This window comes from Phoxinus phoxinus (genome assembly GCF_949152265.1).
Source record: "Phoxinus phoxinus genome assembly, chromosome: 12".
Taxonomy (NCBI): domain Eukaryota; kingdom Metazoa; phylum Chordata; class Actinopteri; order Cypriniformes; family Leuciscidae; genus Phoxinus; species Phoxinus phoxinus.
In genome coordinates this window covers 29,357,820-29,376,534 of record NC_136887.1, presented here as the reverse complement: position 1 = coordinate 29,376,534, position 18,715 = coordinate 29,357,820, and the positions used below count along the sequence as shown (strand labels likewise).

General features: G+C 39.3%; 1 protein-coding gene across 10 annotated transcripts in view; it reads right to left on the bottom strand.

The window, feature by feature from the left end:
- LOC307008727 (transcription factor COE3) overlaps positions 1-18,715 on the bottom strand; it is a 118,270-nt gene that overhangs the window by 70,701 nt on the left and 28,854 nt on the right. For all 10 annotated transcript variants that reach the window (XM_079631807.1, XM_079631802.1, XM_079631808.1 and 7 more), the window contains 4 exons: positions 17,950-18,013; positions 16,259-16,314; positions 12,925-12,998; positions 7,399-7,467 (listed from right to left, as the gene is read on the bottom strand). In XM_079631807.1, coding sequence (XP_079487933.1) covers positions 7,399-7,467; positions 12,925-12,998; positions 16,259-16,314; positions 17,950-18,013 — 263 coding nt within the window. The remainder of the gene's footprint in view (positions 1-7,398; positions 7,468-12,924; positions 12,999-16,258; positions 16,315-17,949; positions 18,014-18,715) is intronic.

Sequence of the window (18,715 nt, the reverse complement as noted above, 5' to 3'; positions counted from 1 at the left end):
CTATGAGAAGAAAAAGTGAAAATGCTAAATCAAATATTTTATGATAATAAAAATACACAACAAAATAAATGATGAAATATATTCAATATGAAATTTGAAAACCTCGAAAAGATAAAAATTAGAAAAATATGTTATCACTAACTTTACATGTGGTTACAATGTAAAAATATATATTGTTGGTTTAACTTAAAGTAACCAACCTTTTTGCCTTAAGATTTTGAGTTCATTGAAATTAAACATTTTTGTAAATACAATGAAGAATATTGGTTTGATCAACGGAAATTCAAAATAGTATGTTATCTAAACCACATAAATTTTCTCAATTCTAACAGTGTGTAGGCCATAACTAAATTGATTACTAAAAATCCAGAAAGGTCAAATATATCGGTATATGATAAGTCAGAACTACTTTTGATATGTTTAGATGCATTCTGTATTCAAAACCACCCTTATGTGTGAGCACCTCTCGAGAACATCTGCAGTTTGACCAGACCATGACCTGCACGGAGCCCCATGCTGGTCTGGATCTCTATGGGGCGACAGTAACGCTCTACCCTTTCAGCAGCTTAAGGAGGAGAATGCGAACCCCCTTCACATCTGCTAGCCAGAATCAGCACCATGGAGAGAGCCACCTTAATGAACCGTGGCACAGAACCCTCTGATGCAAAACAGCAGGGCCTCATTAGGGCTGTTTTTAATTGGGCAGACGTTCCGTTACTAAGGTGAGAGGGGGGAAAGTTATCAGAGAGTGCATAGAAGCACGCTGGATGTATTTGATATTGAAATGTACAAATTTGATCAATTATTTGTTGCTAGAGACTAGGGCTGCACAATATTGTAAAACACGGACATTAAGATATTTATTTTCTCAATATATTTTCTATATATTATATATTTTAAAAATACAAGAATTTTCAACAGATTAGTTGAATAGCTATATTTGGAAATATTTAATAAAATGGGTAATTTAGTTGGGGAGTTCGTCTGCGTAGAAAAAAACAACATCTGAAAAATCCTTTTAATGTAAACGATATAGGAAAAGCTTCACTGTTAATAAAAAAATATTTGTAAATAAAACAAAGATTATTGGAGTATGTTTTACAAGAAAATACTATTTCAGTCTTTCTACTTAAAAAAACATATTTATTTCAATGTTACTTTTCTTTGTAATTATTAGTGAAATTTACAAGCAATTTCGGACTGAAAATAAGGAACCAATTTGTTCTAGTGTTGATAAATTTATTATTTTATTATTTATTATTGTGATTATTATTGTGATTATTGACCATAAGAAATATTGTAATATTGTACTGTAAAATAAATATTCAAGTAATAAAAATAACAATATTTACACCTTCGCTTTTTCAACAGTAACTATTGTTTCATGAACAACATGTGTAAATGCGCATCACTCTGAAAACTGTAGTGCATATATAAATATATAATTAAATCACAACCTCTGTGATTTGACAATCGCACTAAGCAACATACATTTTATTTCCACATTTATATATGTATATTTATCGAAGGCCTTCTAGAGACAGGAGAGTTAATGGGCAGTTTTAGGCCAAATGTACAGCATAAGTTCATCAGATTTTAGTCTGAGATCATATACAGTAGCCCTCCGGCGTCAGAATGTGGGTCGGACTCTGGGTTCAGGTCCGGTTCAGTGGTATCCCAGACAAGTCAGCATGATCTTAGTCAATACTGGGGCGTGGCTAAGTGGGCCCCTGCCTGTGTTTACTTTCCCAGATTACACAGCACCCAGCGTTCCTTCTTTGAGACCCGCAGGAGGCAGCGATATGTCGACAGAGGGATGAGGAAGAAACGATCGATAGCTTTTCCCTCGCAGAGGGGTAGCGAGGGATAATGCTAGCATTAGTGACAGGCACTGGAGGGGTGGATTTAGCTGCAACACTTCCACATTTGCTGGAGGGGGGCGATCAGATTCCCATGACCCCAAACACACTCTGCCATTCACTGGAAGGAGGCGATGCTCACCTGGCTGTTTGCAGATTCTTGCTCGGAGCATCTGACAGCATCCCTAAAGGAGTTGAACTGTTAGGCATGAAAACCAGCATAATGCTGCAAGAACTGACAGATGCGTAGTTGTTGTTTTGTTTGGGGTTTTCCCCTCCTTTTATTTATGCCTTTCTGGTTCTCTCTTACTCCATCAGAGCGGGCCCTCAGGAGCACATCCATCTCTGCAGGCCCCGGGGCCGTTCTGCAGGCTGTGACTGAGCCTGGGCCTACAGTTGTCGGCCCCACAGGCTCCCAGACACATCTCACCTCAGGCTCTGGATGCAAACACAACACTTCCCCATAGAGAGATGTAAACAGGCACTACAGATGCCCTTCACTCTGCTATAACTCCTGCTAGCCTCAACGACTGCTTCATCTGTGCAGGCCTTTTACACAAAGCTCTTTACATGATGGAAAATGTCAGGAGCGAAGAAGAACAAATGTTTGCTCTTAACCTTACAATTACATTGTCTTAACCTTATTTAATGAATAGCTTAACTTCTGGTATGAAGAACATTTTAGCTAGATTTATATTAAAAAAAGTTAATATTTTTTACAATATTTTAAAATTAAAACGATTAAAACATTTATAAATGAGATTCTATGAGAAAAATTAGAAAAGATAAAAAAATCCAGCTTTTCAACTGAGAAAAAACAAACAGACATTCTAAGAGAAAAATTTAAAAATAAAAAAATGTATGTAATTGAACACTCAATAAATAAATAAAATTATATTAAAAGAAATAAAAATGTAAAATCAACAAACATTAATTCAAATATTTATATAAATAAAATAAATTAATGTAAAAAAAAATAATGCTATAAAATGAAATACCTAAAAATGCTCAGATATTCAATTAGAACAATTATAATATTAACAATTATATATACAGTATATATAATTGTTAAAAACTAAGCCCTGCTAGAGGTTCTGATCAGCATGGGTCACTGTGTAGGTCATGGTCTGGTCAAACTGCAAATTATCTAGAAATAAGGGTGGCTTTGAATACAGGATACATGAGAGATTGACTGAAAAAAATTCTAAAGTGAAAGTCTTCATATGTGGCACACAAGTCTTATTGGCACACATAGATGATACTGCAACAACAAGACAGTAAACATCCAAGTCCACGCGGAAGCTGGTGCCCCAGATAAGTTACAGTGAGTTAACCTTCTGTTGGAGGCTTGTGTGTGGCAGAGGGTGAGCCTGTAACAACAGACCCGAGAGGGAAGGTGCTTGTGGTTGTGTGGCTTTCTATTTGCAGGCCTGGCTGTGTTGCTGGTGTAGCGAGAGTTGAAACAGATAGCCCGCGTGTAAGAGGAGAGGTCTACAGCACAAACAGCGACTGTCGTATTTCCCTTCATTCCTCTCAGTCGGCCACTCAAGGTCATCATCGTGTTACGGCTATGATAAAAACACACGTACACATTAGGTCGTGGTTGCAAAATTAGTGCTGACATTGTAAGATATGATATGTGTTGGAATCGTGGCCCGAGACACATTGAGCTGTGTTGTAAGGTTGGGGGGGGGAAATGTAATTGCGATCGCAATGTAATTGTGATAGGTCTCAATTGACCCGCAATTAAATATCATTATCCAATTCTTCCATCATTTCCTGTCATCTATTGACATTTACTATACAGAAAAGGCACAAAAAACACAATAACTTTTAGAGTCCAGGCTAAAAGCACAGGAATGATTGTGTTCGCAATCGCTTCTACGGTTGATGGGGGTGCTTTGGGTAAAAACGGCTCAATAGACTCAGGGTTAATGAGAGATGACCATTCGAGAATGGCTATGGGAACTTTACGCTCCACATCGTCATGGCGACTGGCCTCATTTCACCTGCATCTGTCACTGTTTTTATCAGAGTGCCACCACCAGCGCTACAGCCGTGCTACTGCAGAATAGTCAAAACTCACTCTCTCTTTCCCTTTTTCTTTCCATTCCCGTTTTTCCTTTTCTATTCCACAGAGGTGTGTATGAGAGCGGAATAGGGGGCAAGACGGGTCCCCCTGTGAGGGACAGGATATACTGAATTATTGAACCAGCCAAACGGGCCACCTGCCCTTACACCATGATCATTCATATTTCACATATAAAACACACACGCGCATTAAAACATACCTCATACAGGCCTAGTGTGAATCCAATCTAAAACACTTTTTTGGCAAACATTACTTTACCAATGTCAGACAGGAGGAGTGTTTTTTTGCAACTCCATTTGTTAAAACTAGTTGTGCAGAAATTACACACTTCACCTTTAAGAAGTGTTTTTATATGATAATAAAATGCTGCTTTTGTGACAGCTAAGAGTGACTGCAAATTATTACTCTAAAAAAGACAAATCAATAAAATAGCTGCATCACTCGTCTTAATATTCCACATTAAAATTAAACGAGCCAAGACTTCCTGGTCCTGAGTGTATAATGTCATATATGTACAGTGTCCGCCTATAATGTGTCTCTAACACACACACATACTGTACATAAAATCTGCCTCTTTAACACCCTTCTGTTCTGCCTCTGACTCATCTCCACTTCCAAGAGCTCATCATTTTTTTCAATTTTACCCAGGCTGCCCAGTAATGTCCTTCTTTTATTGCAAATCTATACTCTTAATCTGGCCGGCACCGATGGGCGCGCAGCTCGATCAATAGAACGCGATTGCTGGGAAGAGTCCAGAGAGGCTGATAACCAAAAACCAGCAGCCACCCCCACAGGGTTAAGCTCTGACACAGACATGCACATATATGTACAAAGCACACACACACACACACACACAGTCCTATCACATACAAACATTCAAAATAAATGTTAAGCTGAAGTTCAGACACACATGCCCATTTGTATAGACACCATCTTACACAAACAGACAAACACAGGGTTAAGTCCTGAAATTATTTTATATATTTTATTTATTTTTGTATTTATTAAACATTAAAACAAAATGCATTTAATTTATTTAATATCATTGTTATTATTTTTAATATTATATACATTTATACGATTTAAAATATAAATAATATTTTTGCACCATTTTTTGTAATGCTTTTCCTTTAAAAAAGGAAACCGTTGAATTTCTAAAGAAATTGAGCTTTCCTTTAAAATATTTTTTTTCTGCCAGATTTTCAATGTGACTTTTGTACTCCACTCCACGCACACACATCTTAAGAACTGGCGTTCCCTTCACTTTCACACATCTACTATTCTGTGCTATATCGGACCTTCATGAAAACATGCTTTCCTGATGAAGAGATAAGAGGAGAGACACTGGTGAACATAGACATGGAGCAAAAGTCAGGAGGGTCACATGGAAATGGATGTTAACCCTTTTCTATCATCTCATTTCTCTCTTCGTGCATGACTCAAAGATGAAAAGCATAGAGGGGAATTATGATGATCGTGTTTGAGGCTGGATGGTTGAGAGGAAAAGGAGGTAATTAGACCGAACCCATCTAAGCACTGACAGCGCTGCACAATTTATTGTCCAACTAAGAGAACTCTCTGGACAATCTAATTGCAAAATTAGCTTGTACTAACACCTGGTTTAAAGCTTGCGGAGCAATATTTCACTCAGCCCATCACAAATGTACTCTTGCCTGAGCACTTCTTGATCTATAAATGGCATGTAATGCAAGTGCTTCCCGTTTTGTGTAAGTAAAGGGGTGGTGAGATACGACCCCTGACCTTTCTGACCCGTACTTAACCCTTAACAAGTGAATAGACTCGCATTTACGAAGCTGAAACTGAACAGGAAGTGACTGTGTCGCCGTAATTGCCTTATTTCCTGTGACAGGCGATAATGGGCCGGAATCAAAAAGAATCAAGTGAAGCTCTTTTGTTTGTTGTTGTTTATCGTCTCCATTAGCAGTAAACATCACGATCAATGGGGCAAAATTGATGAGACCAAACTAACAGAGAGGCAGGGGTGAAAAATGATTCCTTTGAATGCCACCAGGCCTGGCTGTGCTAATGCAAGCGTGCGCGTGTGCGTCCGAGGGCTCTTATTTGTGATGCATGGGGCCGCACAGCCGTGCACAGCAGGTCTTGATTTACAGAGCAGATCTGTGCTTGAAACAAAGGTAGAGATTGTGGAGGGCAGAATGAATGGCCGTCATTAAGCCTTTTACAGTGACGGGCGCTACAGCTGATTTGCATGGTGGGCCGGCGGCCGCCCCTCGCGCCGATCTGATTTATCTGTTGGTTTAAGGAGCTCAGGGCGGCGCTCCTATAAATACTGCCCATCTTAATAGGGCGCTAAAATGCAGTCGTATGGACCGGTCCGCCTTAAATCACACGCATCCGCTGTCACCCGTAAACACTTTAGAATGGGTTTTGGTCAGCGTAATGAGGAGTTCGGATGTGGCTGGCACACACACACACAAGCTAGACATCAGCGATTCAGCCCCCACGTAGCGCCATTCATTCCGACTACTCCCAGAGGAAACATTTCAGATGGCAATATCAGCCTCATTGTAGAGAGATGAAAAATTCAAACGCTCTCGCGCACGCTTTTGTCGTATTTTGTCGCGCCTTTGATGGTTCTCTCGCCCCGTCGGTTGTTAGTAAATTGGCATTATTGGTAGTTTGTTTGCCGGCGTGGATGCAATAATGGCTGCAGGGTTTTGTCATTTACTGAGCGGCTAAATAATGGTACATTCCATAAAAGACACCGAGAGCATGAAAAGGTGACATCATCTCTGCAGGTTCGGACCTTACACCAATCAGATGCACTCCATGGCAGCTAGAGGTGAGAAGATTTCGTGTGTGGTTGAGCGTGCGCGCTTTTGTAAGTGTGTGTGTGTGTGTTGAGAAAGAGGGAGGGTCACTGATTTCCGGCTCCCTTCACTTCTGTCCGCTGGATACGCTCCAAGGCCAGTCTAATGAGCCAACATGGATTTGGTAATGACCCCTGTGCCCAAGGAGGACACTCTCACTGCTGTCCTGTTTGGAAGTGCACACTCTCTCACACAATCTCGTCTACTCCATTCCAGTCATTACAGAACCTCCCTACAGACGCTTTTAGTGGGTAGAAGTCCAGTCAACAGGGTGAAGAGTTTTAGAAACGTATTCAGAACGGAATAAGCAGTTAGCAAACCTAAAAGTAAAAACATGTGGCATTAACCCAGGGGGTGGAGAGGCAAAAAAGGATGGGAATTATGCACTATATTCAATATCTCCAAATGTTTCAGAATCCTATCACTCCATCTACACATGAACCCCTGCGAGAGTCAGGAGAATCTGTATACAAACTTGGCAAATGATCTTTCACTCACTAGTCTGATTGAGGACATTAATAAAATATCCAGGTGCCAGTAGGTGCAGGCGTCTTTCCATTTTGGAGGGCAAGAGGAAGATAAAAGATGTTCTTACCTGTCAATGATGACAGGATCAGATGGCGTCTCGTTTCGGTTCCCGCAGCTCTTCTTGTCACAACACCGGCTGAAATGGATAAAAGACATAAGTTACATGCCTATCTAATAGGGTTGGATCGATATCGAAATGTTTTAGTGCAATACTAGCCACTACGACCTCAGTACCAATATTGAATCAACACCAAAAACATAGGGTGTCAATATACTCAAACATTCGGCATTAAAATTTGCAATTTGCTGCATAATAATCTCAATTGAACCTCTATTTACAAACAATATATAATATATTTGGATGACAAATTTTTTATTAATGACACATAATAATCACTTTTATGATTGGCGTTATATTTACTCTTGTTTTGGAGAGCAAGAAACACAAAAGTGACTGTTTTTTGTGTCAACCAGCTTGATGTTCAATTAGATTTTTAAATACAAAATTTGAGAACAGACTTGATTTGGACTCAAAGAAATCTCTGAAAGACCACAGAAGAAAATAATTTAGAGATGCGCTTTGATGCTTAAAATAAATGCTCTGCTCTGTTCTTTGAGAGGTAGGGATGGAGCTATGTGGTGACCGGCAAGTCTTTCTCAAGCTGGTGGCTGCCTGACAGGTCGCCCTCTTTCTCCTCTCGCCCTGTGCTCCAGCTGGGCTGGGCCCTCGCCAAGGTCACTCAGCCAGCCTCTGACAGTTTGGACAGCACCCAGAGAAGTCCTGGTGCAGCGGCTCTCTCCCAAATGCTCCTCTCCGAGACTGTCATCACCTCTGCCCTTGCCCATGCCCTCGCCCCAGGCTGGCACCTCATCTGGTGGCATGTGGTTCCCCTAAATACATCCCGCCTTGCCCATTCACCCCATGCCAACCAAACTGGTGAGACCACTGGTGCCGCCTGCTTTGTGAAAATGGTTCCAATTAAGTTTAATCTCATCAGCTTGAGATCATCAGTCAGAAGAGAAATAGTGTTGCAGTTGTGCTTCCTGCAGCATTTAGTTTTTTTACAGAGACAGCAATAGCCCTAAGAATTTGGGCCTAATAATATAATAAATAATCCCAAATAATTCCCCCCCTAAATATAGTATTGCATATATATTACACTTACAAGTATTATACAAAAAATAAGAAAATTAAATAAAATATATATATTTTTTAAATCTTTAAATATATTTTATCATATATATATATATATATATATATATATATATATATATATATATATATATTCTTAAAATATATGATATAATATAATATTTTATAATATAACATATTTAAAGAAAATATTGATATTTTTTATGAACGATGACTAAGCATAATCAAAATGAATCATGAAGCAGCAGCACTCCTGAATAACAAAGCGGGAGACACCGAGTTGGTGTACCTACTCCATTTTTCTCTGCACAGTTTGATAAAATGATGAAGTAGATGCTTAAACAAAAAAATCCTTACCCTCGATTAAGATTAGCTAAGCAATAACTTCAAATCATATTGTATGGATTTTTTTCCGACCACTAAGACTCCTGATATATTCATCCTACTTGCTTCATGCTGTCATGCATTAGATTGCCATTTGACAAATAATCCTCACTTAGAGCCACTGAATGCAAAATGATCTGACTTTATGAATCATTTATCACATTGTTTGATCTTTAAGAACCTGAAAAAACATAAACCGTTTCCTTGTTTTCCTGTTCTTTGTGTGTGTGACTGTTGCCATAGTGCGCGCCACCATAATTTATTCCCCCAGCTACTTGGAACCATTAGCAAACTTCCAGGAGACCAATTAGCATTGGAAACCCAATGGTGAGGCTGTGGTGACAACCTCCTCAAACTGCGAAAGAAGTGTTATAAACAAACTGGACCCCAGGAGCACAGCCAGGTCCAGAGGGAGGCCCGGGCCCCCGTTCGCAAAAACAAACCTTGGCGGAGCGTCCGTAATGTGGCCTTAATGGCGTTCCCTCCAGGGTCTGAGCAGGCTAGCCCTGGCTTGGTTAATGACGAAGGGCCAGAACCACGAAAACAAATGCGGTTCCAACCGCAAGCCCCAAAAATAAGCACAGGACAAGCTGTGCGGCTGTAGAGAGGCACCTACTCTGGTCGCTCCTCCTGATTAGACATAGATTGAGGAACAGATGCTTTAAGAGCTACTTACTCAGCTTGCTATCTCCACAGTGGCCCTCACTAGTCCACCAGACGGACCTCCGGTATCCTGAAGTAGATTCACTCAAAAACTAGAAAGGTGGGTTTATCGGATGAGGGTGCAATATCAGAGCGAGGCTTATAAAAAAAAAACAGCCTTCAAAGCTTCCCTGGGGAATCTTAAGACTAACATCAGATAGAGTGGAACATGCTGAAGGGGTAAGATAAGACATGAAACGATAGAGAAGGACAGAGAGAATGGATGTCAATAGAGGGCTTGTTTTCAAAGGGCAAGTGTTGTAATTACCCAGGCAGGCACAGAGAGGATGTAGCCAGGGCTAATCATATGCACCAGGCTGCCTGACTGGAGGGTGAGAGCTGATGACAGACCTCTCCAACACCGCATCCTCATCCAGGCTGGCGGACAGAGACCAGTCCGTGCCCACTGTGCACCGCGCGCCATGATTTTGTAGATGCGCCATGCCAACTATCTGCTGCGATGCCTCATTTGGAGACTCTGAAGTGCCAATTTCAAGTCATTGGGATGACCAGGAAGGACCTTGAATGGTTGAAGGCAAATCAAGTCCTGTCCCATGACAAATTCCTTTGTACGGTACATTACGGAGAACACCAGACTCTTTCTAACTTTTAACTTTTCATTCTAAGAAGCAAAATTTGCATCTTGTATTTGATTTTTAGGGGCATATTATTTCTATTTATAAAAAAAACACTGTCATTAGTAAGTCCTGTTTGATCAATCCATTTACTTGTATTCTGAATCTTGAACACGTTACCAACCTACCACATTAAAATATTTTATCCAATCACCTGAGCCGCAAATGACATAACAACGGACTGATTGGCTGATGGACTCAGTGCCCAACCCTCAAAGGCAGTAGAAAGGGAAAATATAACAAATAATATTTTTTTGTAAAAACCTTTTTTAATTTATATTCTTCTAAAGCCTCTAAAGCAGCAATAGTGAATCGTGATCAGTAATATGAAGAGTAATACTTTTTTCACATTAAATAATAAAAAAGGAATTAATAAGGCATTGAAAGTGCTTTGAATGTGAGGAGAGCTGTGCTTGTTATAGAGGTCTCAGGATCTTGTCTTAGTAAATGAGAGGTAAATATGAACTGACCAGCACATGATCTCATGGGTGAGGAGAACGCGACACATCTCTGGGTTTTTGTAAAAATTGTTTTGTCAATAGAAGCAAATTAATATAGAATGGTTACCAAGCAGCTAATTGGGCCATGCAAACCAGCTGTATCTCAGAACAACATTTTTTAAAACTGTCTGTGAGTATGTTCATGTGGCAATATTGTAACTCTGCTTACAAGAGATGCCAATTAATCTGTCAAAGTCGTTTGCTAAGCTCATTTACCACACAAAGGAAATGATCTCCAAAACAAGCGTTATTTATTAAACCTGAAAGGGACCATAGGACACTCATCCTCACGTCTGGGACAAGAACATCAAGTTTGCCATGAACAGCTGCTGTGCTTTCAGTCTGTTGATGGGTGTTGCAGGTGAGGTAGACTCCGTCAGGGCCCTGATAAAGAGTTCTATCACCTGGGAGTGAGAGACAGGGGAAATATCTCTCATCTCGCTCTCATTAGCGAATGGAAACACACCATTCATCAGGGGAGGCAGTTAATAATCACACTCAATCACATAATGACCAACTCAAACTGAGCCATCATTATGGAAATGGAACCTGTATCGAAATCATCTACAAGAAAGCCCGGTTCCTTGAGGGAGAAAATAGCACACAATACCCAACACCCAGTGCTGTGTGGCAAAAAACAGGTGAGTTTTCTGGAAGTGATGATGTCCACTTTATAGGGTGAAGCATTTGTGAGATTTATGTAGCGCTGGTGGCAGCCAGATGGAATCACTTCAGTGATGAACATAATTAGCAAAGTCCATCTTAATGATTCGGAATGTGTTGAAATTCCCATCAACACTTTAATAACTCGACATGCTCCCCATAATAATTGACTGTCTCTGTTCTTGGCAAATCTCTGTCAGAGCAAAGCAAAGAACATTAGCATTAATTAAATATATACAAAATATTGGACGCAAACTGCATCGGTAGTAAGGCTGCAAGATATTGTACAAATCTGACACTGCAATATTTTGCTTTTCTGCAATATATATTGAGATATGAAAAGGTACAGGAATTTTCACCAGATGACTTGAATATTTGGAAAGAATTAATTATTCTGTCCGCTTTAAATCAGAAACCGAGATAAAGTATAGGTTACATCTATTTGATTGAATTATAACGTTTATTTGAATGAATTAGCCTATCGAGAGAGAGAGAGAGAGAGAGAGAGAGAGAGAGAGAGAGAGAGAGAGAGAGAGAGAGAGATGTGCGTGTGAATTACCTGCGTCTGTTCAGCGTCTCACTACAAGCAATGAAGCTGTGAGTTTAATTACTTAAAAAACAGCGACATTACAATACCCTTGCTGAGTAATATAATGTTGCAATTCAGTCGCGAAGCTAATTTATCAATAAAAGTTGTGGGACGGTTTTCAAAGGGCCGTCAAATTAAACCGACTTGGAACTACCTGTGCAATAAAATGTTTTATTGCACACCTTCCAGCCAATCAGGAATGAGTATTCAAACAGAACATGGTGTAAATTTATTTAATTCAATTGCAGCCTGCAATCATGCAGTCATATCACAATATCCATTTTGTTTTGCTTTATCGTGCAGCCCTAATCGGTATTCTAATTATTTTTGTCTTCTCGCCACATTGGAGGATCTGTGTCTCCCACTGGCCCCGGGTCTCAAACGAAGCCCTATAATTTCCCCTCTCTACATTATTAACTCTAAGATCCCCACTCAGCCCCCTGTCACCCAGGACATCAGCATCTGAGCCCCCTTAACTTCCTCAACCCCCCAGCCCTGCTCCCCTACTGGTCCTTACCCCCTCCAATGGCCATCAGGCAAAAATTCATGGACAACACACCTCTACCCAGGCCTCCAGCCACGCGAGCCCACTGTGAACCCATAATTACACTGCATTAAGGTCAATGTAATGAGGAAAGCCCTGTAGGACTTCACAGTGGAGCGGGAAGAATCGTGTAGGCCAACCTATGCAACCCTGCGGTACACCCGTGAGCTGAACTCCCAAACCATATGTTAATATTCTTCTAAAGCTTCTCTCATGCAGCGATACTGAATCGTGATCAGTAATATGAGGCGTAATACTTTTTTTCACATTAAATAATAAAAAGGGGATTAATAAGGCATTGAACGATACTTCAAAAATTGTGTTGTGCTCAATATGTTAGTGATTTGAATGTGAGAAGAGCTGTGCTTGTTATAGAGGTCTCAGGATCGTGTCTTAGGAAATGAGAGGTAAATGTGAACTGACCTGCACATGATCTCATGGGTGAGGAGAACGCGACACATCTCTGGGTTTTTGTCTTGGCCTTCATAAAGGATTGCCTAAAGGAATAAAGAGAGACAAATGCATGTTATTGCTAAATATAAAAAGTTAAGCAGAAAGATATTGCATATTATTTGTTATACTAGGCAGAGCTGACCGGGGCTAGTTGTCACACTTTTTTCACCAGGGAATATTTCCCAGGGTTTATTTATTTTTAAAAGTAATTTTTATGTGATCCCATACCATAAAGTGTAGGCTCCCAAAAAACTATTGAAACATTTCCACAATTATTGTCCAGGAAAAAGAGTTAATTAAATACAATGTGACAACTTACCCCAGAAGTGATTGAATTTGAATCAACAGCTATTTTTTATTTTATTTCAATATATTTTGAAATGCCTTTATTCATTCAAAAATCGGCATCATTACCCTTCAGTGTCACATGATCCTTCAGAAATTATTCTAATATGCTGATTTAGTGCTTAAGAAACATTTATTTTACAGTTATCAATGCTGAACACAGTTGTGCTGCTTAATATTTTTGAGGAGACCATGATACATTCTTTCCAGGCACTTTGAATAAAAAGTTCAAAAGAAGAACATTTATTTGCAATAGAAAACTTGCGTAACAAATGTCTTTACAGTCACTTTTGATCAAGTGAATGAGTCCTTGCTGAATAGAAGTATTTATTTAAAAAAAAAAAAAAAAAGAGTGTTAGTGTAGTTTGGAAGATAGTATTCACTAAAATTATTACTTTTTACTAATCTTTTTGACACTTGGCTGAGCCCTCCTTTAGCTCATCCTGAAACCAGCGATTGCTCAAGATAAATGTTTAGGATGTTGACACCTGGTCATTAGTCATGTTTTTGGTTCGAAGCATGCTGACAACTTTAACATATGCTAAAAGCTAAATCTGGTCATCGGCGGTTGGATGTATGCAGCGATCTGAGGGGGATCCAGACTCTGCTGGGGCTCATGTGGAGTAACAATCTTCCCATTCTTCCCCATCAGCATCCAACCCGAGCAGCCAGATGGCCAGCCAGGCCCCGAAAGAGAGGCCTCCTCCCAGGCATCCGTCATCGGGCTGTCATGCCTGGCCTGAATGACGGATGATCGGTGCATATCAAGGAAGTTAAAGGACTCACCCCCCTTCCAACCAGACCTCATCCCAATCACCGGTAAAAATGAATCCATCATAAACACACACACACACACATAAGGAACGCAAAACACAATCCACCTCAAACTATCCTCCATCTTACTCGACTCTGGTCAGTCGGCCAGACGGGGTTGACCCAACGCCCTAGGGAACAATACTTTTAGGATAACGACCACTTCTACATTATTGATCTTTCTCTCCGCTGCCTATGAAAGTCTCTTCCTCTTCATCACCATCCTCCAAATCTGTCGAAGGGGGAGGGGATTTGGTATCGGAGGGGGTCGGGAGGTGGATCGGGTCGATATTTATATATCATCGTTCTTGATTCACATCGCTGGCGCCATAGTAGTGGCCCCACCCCAGGTCTTCAAGCACGTCTGACTCCAGCGATATGGAATAGTGTTACAACTCTTCCATGAACTCCAAACACACTCTTTCCTGGTACTTTAATTAAGTCATCTCGCCTTACAAGGAATAATTTGATTAGTAGAACAAAGCTATTTTGCAAAATTAATTTTGGGGAAATGTTTAAATTGGAGGCAGCATAGCTTGACTAAGATCCTTATCCCTCGTATTCTCAATTAGAAGAAAAAAAACGTGTCTGTTGTCAATCGATATTTGCAGCTTCGCTGTTGATGCACATATGTAAAGGCTGCGTGCGCGGCTAGGGAGAGGGATTTTACGGGCGCGCACAGCTACAGCCCTTTTTTGTCGTCGGGAGGATTATTGTCTCCAGCGTGTCGGCTCTGCAGCTACATTAAGGCCTATTGATTGGTCTCCGGGGTTGATGCTTTGTCGAGGAACTGGTTGCCATATTGATCTGAGACAGGCTGACACGCAGTGACAGTGGGACCTGCTGGGCTAGGGAAAGGATAGGCCATGTGAAGACCGGAGGGGGTTGAGGTCTGGTCCATTTTATGACGAAATGAAGAACGCAGGTGTAGAACTGGGTTCAGGGTATGAGAGGCATCTCTAATGGCACTTTTATTTGCACGTGGGGTTCATATCACATGCACTTTAAGGCATGTCAAATTTATTTGTATAGCGCTTTTCACACTACACACCGTTTCAAAGCAGCTTTACTTTTTAGAAAATCATAAATGTAATGTTTATAATATCTTAATATCTCCATGCCATATACATTTTGCAACAATACAAGCAATCAAAGAGTTGAGATGTGTTATATAGTATCGTTTTAAAATTTACATTAATGTACTGTATGTATGCAGATAAAGTTGGACATACTTATCCATAAAGAGATGGCTGATAATATAGTTAAATTTCGCGACAAAATAAAAAATCAGGCAGTTGAGATTTGCTATATACTATGTATTGCTTTACATGCATGTATGCGGTTGGATATATACACTCGTTACTCGTCCTTCTTCGGATGAGACGTTAAACCGAGGTCCTGACTCTCTGTGGTCATAAAAAAATCCCAGGATGTCCTTCGAAAAAGAGTAGATTTGGCCAGATTTACCCATTGGCCTCTGTCCATCATCATGGCCTCCTAATCATCCCCATATAAATACTGATTGGCTGATACGGATTGGCTGATTGTCTCCTCTCCTCCAATAAGCTGGAGCATATGGCTTCTATGGCTGTCGTCGCTTCATCCAGGTGGATGCTGCACATATGTGGTGGTTAAGGAAATTCCTTCCTTCCATATGTAAAGCACTTTGAGTGCCGATAAAAGCACTATATAAATGAATTATTATTATTATACAACTTTAACTGTGTGATAAGAGTTAACAGTTTTCAACGATATAAACAATCGCGCAGCCGAGATTTGCTATAGAGTGCTTTACGTGAGGATACTGTATGTACGCAGGTAAAGTAGGATGCACCACTATATACGACTTTTAATAAATCGGGTGCTAATATAGTTAACATCTATCGACAATATACCAATCAAGCAGTTGAGATTTGCAATATAGTACATACTACTTAACGTGAGTAAGTATGTATCCTGGCAAGGTTGGATATACTTATTGTAGTTGAATTATTTGTTATTTATGATATGTTTCATAATATAATTTAATTCATTTTAGTTATTACCTACATTTTTATACACTTTACAATGCAACTTTCAGAGTGGAGATGAATTTCAACAACAACAACAATAAAAAACATTGAAAATAAATGTCAAAAGTACTTACCTGTTTAGTCATGGAGTCTATTAATCGAACGAACAGATCCTGTTCTGTCCTGATACCTGCAAGTTTAAATGGAATAAATATATATTAGGTACAAAAACATGCATCTTGGACACAAACATGTTCTTATATGCTCTGCATATAGCAATCCTGCTCAGTTGTATAATAAAAAAAAATCCAATGTGCCATATTTCAACACAAATACTTGTAGAATCAAGTGTGTGTTCAAATTAAAAGGCTCTTGAGCAAACAAAAAGGAAAGACAGCCCCAAACGCAGAGCTCAATTGTTTTGAAAAGTCGACATAAAGGGACTTATTTCTTATGGAAATTAATTTGTTTTATTATTCTTTTCCCCACAGAACGTTTATGTGCTTTCTGTTATGTTTGTCGTGCTGACTGAGCTATTCCGCTAACGCTTCTTAGCAAAAACAAACTCGGCTCAGTTTTTCTATTATTTATGATCTTCCCGCCTTAAAGTGTGAGAGCTTGCTTTTCTCTGTGCTGGTGGATGACAGAGAATCCACATCTACAGACAAATCACTCATCACTAGCTGTTAGCATTACGCTAAGGAGAGCAGGGGAAGAGAACGGTCTTATATTAAGTCTTTGGTTCTGAATCTTCTTATAGCATACCACACTTTATGATAACTTTCATTTTATTTTTCAGATATTTCAAGGTGGCATTTCTAACTGTTTAAATGTACATTAAAGGAATTTAACTTCACTTCATTTATTCACCCTAATGTCGTTACAAACCCAAATCGAATGCATCAGTCAGATTCATGAATGAATCAATCTTATTTTGTGAAAAGATTGAACAGATTTATTGAAAAGATCCAACTCAAAATAATTATTTCATCCTTTTTGACGCTTGGAAGCTTCAGTCCTAATTCATTGTAACTATATGAACGCAACCAGCATTTCTCGTTTTATGATTGACAAGAGAGAAAGTCATACGGGTTTAAAACAACATGAGGGTGAATGATAACATAATTTACATTTTTGGGTGATAATTCTTTGACTGAAGATCTGTTAAGCACTGAATAATGCACCAATGTTTAATACGGACATTAATGAAAGTTACTTTAAAGTAGGTCATTTTGTGTAGGTCAACAAGTTGTTCTATATATTGTTCATTATGCAAACATAGTAACACTTTCTTTTTTACTGTTTTTGAAATAAGTTTCTTACAGAATGTTCACCTAGGCTGCATTTTATTTCACCAAAATTGCATTATTGTGAAATATTGCTACAATTTCATAACTGTTTTCTACTTTAATATATAATTTATTCCTGGGATGCCAATGTACATATACATTGGCATTAATTTAAATCACTAATATTGACAGCAAGTGTAACAGCATAACTGCTCTTACAGATGTGGCCAGTCAGTATATACTTACTAAGCACTAAGAGCTCAAATGAGACCGTGTTTAACGTGTCTGTGTGGGTGAGTAGCGTGGAATGACATTAGACATGAGCGTAAACTGTGAAAGGGTGGCAAATGTGTTCAACAGCATGAACTCCTCTCAGGATAAACAGATGGAGCTCTCAAATACTCTCCCAGATGTGATGAGACATGTTGCATGATTGTGGTTACATATCGTTTACAGTTGGCCCCGCTCTGCCTCGCAATATGTCTTTGTTATTGATGGGATATGGAAAGGGTTTGGAGGAGCAGAATGGGTCTCACCGTTGCTGTAGAGAAGCTGTAACCTGTAGTGGATGCCATTGTTGGTCTTCTCACCGTTGTATTCCTAAAAGAACACAAAAGCAAGGGCATGTATGAGAATCAAAAACAAAACTAACATACCGTGCATATACATGTATGTACTGTGCTTATTGGGGTAATTTATTAAAGCATTCACCATCAAGACAGGTTATCTCAGCACATTGACCTTCAGATCGGAATTGTGAATGTCATACTGCTGGTAATGACTTATGAAATCACTGTCACTGTGGCAACAATAATTAGCAAAAACTACAATTAAATAAGAACACATTCACAACTAGATGTTTATTTATGCAGGTTTAGCAATCCATTCTTCTATGTAGTTCCTTATAGTCTTGAACACAGTGCCAGTTCATCATCCTGTGATGGCAAAGCTGCATTTTCAGCATCATTACTCCAGTCTCCAGTGTCACATGATCCTTCAGAAATCATTCTAATATGATTATTCTCTGCTCAAAAACAGTATTAAAAACAATTGGTCTGCCTAATACTTTTCTGGAAATTCTTTGATGAATAGAAAGTTCAACAGAACAGCATTTCTTTGAAATAAAAATATTTTGTGAATCTATAAACGTCTTTATTATCATTTTAGATCAATTAAAGCATCCATAAAAGTAGGGTTTTTTTAAAGAATTTTTCCAAAAATCTTACTGACTTCATTTGAAGGCTTACTTTAAGTCTTTGGTGAATCTACAAAATCATTTCGAAATCACAGCACAAGAACTGC